This window comes from Rutidosis leptorrhynchoides, chromosome 7, assembly GCF_046630445.1.
Source record: "Rutidosis leptorrhynchoides isolate AG116_Rl617_1_P2 chromosome 7, CSIRO_AGI_Rlap_v1, whole genome shotgun sequence".
Lineage (NCBI taxonomy): Eukaryota > Viridiplantae > Streptophyta > Magnoliopsida > Asterales > Asteraceae > Rutidosis > Rutidosis leptorrhynchoides.
The window spans coordinates 97,553,499-97,559,338 of NC_092339.1; the positions used below are offsets into that span (position 1 = coordinate 97,553,499).

General features: G+C 31.6%; 1 protein-coding gene and 1 non-coding gene across 4 annotated transcripts; one reads left to right on the plus strand and one right to left on the minus strand.

Annotated features, from left to right (window-relative positions):
* Positions 1 to 221: 221 nt before the first annotated feature.
* LOC139857423 (PHAF1 protein At3g51130) lies at positions 222 to 4,643 on the plus strand. 3 transcript variants are annotated; one of them, XR_011762525.1, is made up of 15 exons: positions 222 to 435; positions 841 to 923; positions 1,075 to 1,149; positions 1,238 to 1,305; positions 1,398 to 1,503; positions 2,383 to 2,443; positions 2,540 to 2,706; positions 2,857 to 2,919; positions 3,240 to 3,287; positions 3,379 to 3,492; positions 3,562 to 3,661; positions 3,751 to 3,827; positions 3,964 to 4,068; positions 4,178 to 4,241; positions 4,358 to 4,643. XR_011762525.1 is itself a non-coding variant. In XM_071846174.1 (15 exons), the coding sequence occupies exons 1-14, from the start codon at positions 339 to 341 to the stop codon at positions 4,229 to 4,231; spliced, it is 1,215 nt and encodes a 404-aa protein (XP_071702275.1). In that variant the 5' UTR covers positions 224 to 338; the 3' UTR covers positions 4,232 to 4,241; positions 4,358 to 4,643. The 3 variants fall into 3 exon arrangements, 2 of the variants coding, with proteins under 2 accessions (XP_071702275.1, XP_071702276.1); XM_071846174.1 differs by having other exon boundaries at positions 224 to 435; positions 4,181 to 4,241; XM_071846175.1 differs by having other exon boundaries at positions 224 to 435; positions 4,181 to 4,236.
* A 778-nt stretch (positions 4,644 to 5,421) lies between these two features.
* Positions 5,422 to 5,494, minus strand: TRNAE-CUC (transfer RNA glutamic acid (anticodon CUC)). The gene has a single exon. It is a non-coding gene; the product is annotated as a tRNA-Glu (tRNA).
* Positions 5,495 to 5,840: the final 346 nt, after the last annotated feature.

Genomic DNA, 5,840 nt, shown 5'->3' on the forward strand with positions numbered 1-5,840 from the left:
ATATTCAAATGTACGTGGTTTTTAACAAAAATAAAAAGAAAAAACAAAATGCCGCGTAATGTAACATTATAAAAACTTCAAGGGAAGTAAGTGTAACTTTCTCTTCACCAAAAGCTTGCTTTGAATCAAACGGACAATTATCATTGCATAGGGTACTATCCGTAAAGCACACATACGTCACGAATCCGATCTATTGCTGCCGTGTTGTGGATGCCAACTGAACCTATTAAGCATCATTTGACCCAAATAACCGATTACCGCGAATAATAATTTCTAGGGTTTCGAAATTTAGAATCGTAACTGAATTCATTAATTATCGTCACTATTATTCAATTAGTATGTTGCAGAGACCACGTAGAAGGTGTGAGGGCACGGCAATGGGCGTTATCGGTCTCGATCTTCGTCCCGGACTCGGAATCGGTCCTTTTTCTCTAGGTAATTATTATTATTATTATTATTATTATTATTATTATTATTAAATTATTAAATTATTAATTATTATTGTTTTTGATTGATTATTTGTAATTTGTTGTATTTGATGATGATGTGTTTGTGATTGAATTGTGATATACTCCGTATGAGATTTAATTAATTCATTTGGTATGAAATCTTATATTTAGATTTTGTTATATAGTTAATAGTTGTATTAAATGAAATATTGTGTTGTATGGCTTACTGAAATTAATGTGGATTTAGCTTACCTTCGGATTTAATTGATGTTAATTTATTGTTAGTTTGAGCTCTGAAGTTGATAATGATGATTAAGTGATGAAAGTGGTTCTAGTTGACATTTTAATTCGTTTAGAATCGTAGATGGCGATTGATGATATTGTGTTTCAGGAATGCCGATATGTGAGGCGTTTGCACAGATAGAGCAACAACCGAATATCTACGATGTTGTTCACGTCAAGTACTTTGACGAGGTTTGTGATGGATCGAGTAATTTGGAATACTTGCATCTATTCGTTTTCATCTTTGTTGATTCACTATATGTTCTTAGCTTCAAATGTTTTAGTTAGTCTGTTTCTCCTTGATTTATATCTAACAGCATATTGCAATGTATGTTCTATATAGGATCCATTAAAGCTGGATGTTGTTATAAGCTTCCCGGATCATGGTTTTCATATTCGTTTTGATCCATGGTCTCAGGTTCTTGATTGACTTTTATATCTATGTGTTCTTTGTTTATATTATTGTATCTGGAACTTCAAATAAGTTATTTTTTTCGTTGTTTCAGAGGCTTCGTCTTATTGAAATCTTTGATGTAAAACGCCTTCAAATGCGCTATGCAACATCACTTATTGGGTAGGAGTGATATACTGAATCTTTTTCTATCGTTTTGACTTCTGTCTAATTGGATTTGAATAAAACTTGTTTTTTTTTTGTTTTTTTTTCAGAGGTCCGTCAACTCCGGCTACTTTTGTAGCTGTTTATGCAGTCTTTGGGCCAACATTTCCTGGAATATATGACAAAGAAAGAGGCGTTTACACTCTCTTCTACCCGGTATTATTTAGTTGACAGTCACATGCAGAGGTAGCAAGATGGGCTGGTAGAGTGGGTTGGACAATGTATTAAAATGGGGCTGGGGTTTATCTGAATCAATAAATTATATTGACAATAACAATACTCAATAAATGCATAACTTTAATACATATATAGGTAAATTTATGATGTAAATACAAATATAAATATAGTATATATACATAGATATTGTAAATCTCATATAAGATTTAATGATAAAAGATAAAATAAAAATAGTTCATAATACAAACTGTCTAAATATATAGGATGTGTGTTTATATATTGAATTTTTTTATTAATGTAACAATATAGATAAATATAAATATAGTATAGATATTAGATATTAGATATATACATAATATAAATCTTATAATATGAAACTATCTATTAATATGTAGGATGTGTGGTTATATATTGAATCTATAAGTATAATCTAGATATGCGTTTAAATTAAATATCATACTGTTTTAGTGCATAAATCAAACTATAATTACATTGCATTATTACATAAATAAAAATAAATAACAAAGTATAAATAAATACTTACTTGGGTATATTATACGAACTTATAAGTATAACTTTGATCCATGCTTTTAATAATTAGTGTATTATTACTAAAAATATTCAAGCTAGATTTGTGTGTTAGAAATACACTTCGGGTTCTTCAACCCTTGTCTTTTTCCTTGTACCTAATTTAGTTGTTTCATCTATTGGAGATAAAACAAAACCTGAATCGACCCATTTAAATGTAAGTTGCCATAAAAGCCACTTTCCTAGTTGTATAAGATGTTCTTTGTTCCCAACCTTCTATTTTCTATCACCCTTGGTTGTCTGAACACTTCAGCTGGCTGTTATTTGCAGGGATTATCATTTGCTTTTCCCATTCCCTCTCAGTATACAGATTGCTGCCATAATGGAGAAGGTTTCATATATAATCTGATTAAATATATAAGATACATCTCGATTAATTTCCCAATATCCTATAATAATTTTTTTTTCTGATGTATAATTTTAAAAGCTGAGTTGCCGTTGGAGTTTCCGGATGGGACGACTCCAGTAACTTGCCGTGTATGTATATACGATAGTTCGACAGATAGCAAAGTTGGTGTAGGTTCATTGATGAACAAGGCTTCTGCACCTCCACTACCTGCTGGTAGCCTTTATATGGAAGAAGTTCACGTTAAGGTTCGTTTGTTAAAAACCTGAGCATTCACACTTTGAAATTATATTATTACAATTGGAATCTGTAGAAACTGATTATTGTAACTCCAATTAATTATAAAATCAGTTTCAAAATAAAAATTCAAGTACTTCTTTATTTTGATTTGATTACAGCTAGGGAAAGAGTTATGGTTTACTGTAGGTGGACAGCACATCCCTTTTGGTGCTTCTCCACAGGTATGATATCGAAAGCAGTTCATTTGGATGTCTGTGTGTTATTTTAGTTTCCGTTCTGGGTGGCAAAATGGGTGGGCTGGGTCATTTGATTATTCAGTAATGTTTTGCGAATCAGTTATGAGTACTTAACTAGGGTTAGTTAATACTTAATAATAGTATTGCTTAGAAATAACTAATTAAGTAATTTAGGAGGTTTTATGCATTAGAAATACAATTCCATTTGAATAGCAACTGGATTGATCCATTCTATTTTGGCTAAAAAGTATGATTTTACTCATTAAATAAAACCTATACTGAACGTTTTATCTTATTACATGCAGGATGTTTGGACAGAATTAGGCCGACCCGATGGAATTCATCAAAAGCAGGTTCTCTCAAGTTATATTTAAAAAAAAAATAAATAAATAAACAATACGTTTTTTTTTTACACAAACTAATGTAAGCATTGCGATGTTGCAGGTAGACCAAATGGTAATTCACTCTGCTTCGGACCCACGACCCAAAACAACACTCTGCGGAGATTACTTTTATAACTACTTTGCTCGTGGCTTCGATATACTATTCGATGGACAGGTAACTAACTAACTACTAACTAACATCATCTGTTTTTGTAATGTGAATGTATTGATATGATTTTTACAGACCCATAAGATCAAGAAGTTTGTATTACATACAAACTATCCAGGACATGCAGACTTCAACTCATACATTAAGTGCAATTTTGTTATCCATCCCACAGATTGTAAGTAATAATTTCATTACAGAAAGCCACTGTTAGATTAAGGTTTTGTCAATTGATGTTTTTTTATATCTTTTGTTTTAAATCTGTAGTTGATGGTGAATACCATCAAGACATAAACTCTTCCAAAAGTAGGATTACACCTGGCACGAAGTGGGACAAAGTCAAGGTTAGTACAATTTGCCACCACTTGAAGTTTTTAAGTTGTCTATATAATATATTGAATTTATTATATCGTACTAAGTAGAATCGCGTTGATTATGTTACGTTAAATAGTCTGGATTTGGTATTATATTGATGTATAGGAAATTCTGGGAGATTGTGGACGAGCTGCTATTCAAACCCAAGGCTCTACAAGCAACCCGTTTGGCTCCACCTTTGTATATGGGTACCCAAATGTTGCTTTTGAGGTAATCTTCTCTTTTGAATATTGTCTCTTCTTTTTATTCAAATTTGCTCCTATCAAAATATCATCCACTGAATGTAATTAATTGCTGATAAGGTTTGTGTTGATATAAGTAGGTCATGAAGAATGGTTATATTGCTACGGTGACTCTTTTTCAGACATCTTAAGCTGTGTATGGTACACTACACAATTACTTTATCTTGGTTTATGTTGTTTATCGTTAAAGTGTTCACTTTAATTAACTGAAATATAATGTATTATGCAACTGAAAGTGAACCTTCATTGTCATGCAGAATGGTATCGGCTTTGTACAGTTACAAGTTGCAGTTAAACCACCTCAAGAAAAACACACGGCTTACTACGTTGTAAAGGTGAAATTTGTAAATAATTTACCTAGGGTTTAACATTTTATCGAATCTTTGTGTGATTTCCCACTCGTCAAAGAAATGGAAAATGGAAAGAAAGGCAACAAAGTGAAAGATTGTAAAGGGTGTGTTGTACACCAACTTTGTTGCTTTGTTATTGCCATTTTTATTGATGTTTATGATAATGAAATGAAGTTGCTTTGACTTGGAATAATTTCTGAAAGTTAATTGATGAAAATCTGACTACCATAATCAACTCAATTATCTATATCTAACATGAGATACATTAAAGTGTGTCTTGACATATTCTTAAATCTATATCTAACATCTCAAACGAGAGGTTGATACGTCACGAATGTAATGTGAAATACAATAGAAAGTGTTCAAGGCGACACTATATATGATCATACATACTCCGTATTAAGTAATGTGAAACACTGGCTAAACTATGACACGATCTTCCATCGGATTCTACTTAGCTCAACTTATGAGTTTGTATTTAGGGACTGAACCAGGATTTAAAGATTTAAAGTTACTGGGGAGTAACTTTAAATAGTAACAAATTTTATTCAAATCAATTGGGGGCGGCTAAATAAATATTTTGAACATTACCTGATTTACCAATGGTTGGGGCCCCGAGTTGTTTGCAAGATGTCTTACGTTCGAATCCCGTATATGGCGAATATTTAGTGGTGGTCAGGGATGGGTTGGAAACAGTCATGGAGTAATCATGCTAGACTGCGTATAATAGAGTATGGGGTCGGATTAGCCCGAATAGGGAAAACTTTCTACCTCAAATAAATACCTCCAATCCCCATATTGGCTCCACCATTGTTTGTATCAACTGTTTAGTTGAAGGTGTGGTAGTTACTATATATCATTCGAAAGCAGAGTGAAATCAACAATATTTTGGTAAAACAAATATTTAAAGAAGGAAACTGCTACTATGTGGCAGTAAAACGTGACAAAAAAGAGTTAACATAAAAAATAAATTCCGTTGCCGGGACTTGAACCCGGGTCTCTCGGGTGAGAGCCAAGTATCCTAACCAACTAGACTACAACGGATTTGTTAAATTCAATATTTTATCAATTATATATTAAATAACTGATGATATTTAGTAAAAATTCAAGATTTTTTTTTTATAATCATCTTGAATAGTTTATTTCTTCATAATGTAGGTTTTAGTAAACAAATTCAATCCACATTATTGTATATATTAATTAAATAACATGAGTACATCTAGTAAAAATTCAAGATTTTAAATAACATGAGTACATCTAGTAAAGATTCAAGATCTTTTTTTATCATTTTAAATAATTTATTTCTTCATAATGTAATATTTTAGTGTCAGAAAATGATCGATGACTTTTGTAGTTTGTCCTTAAACTTACCAGTAATAGTTTTTTGTTT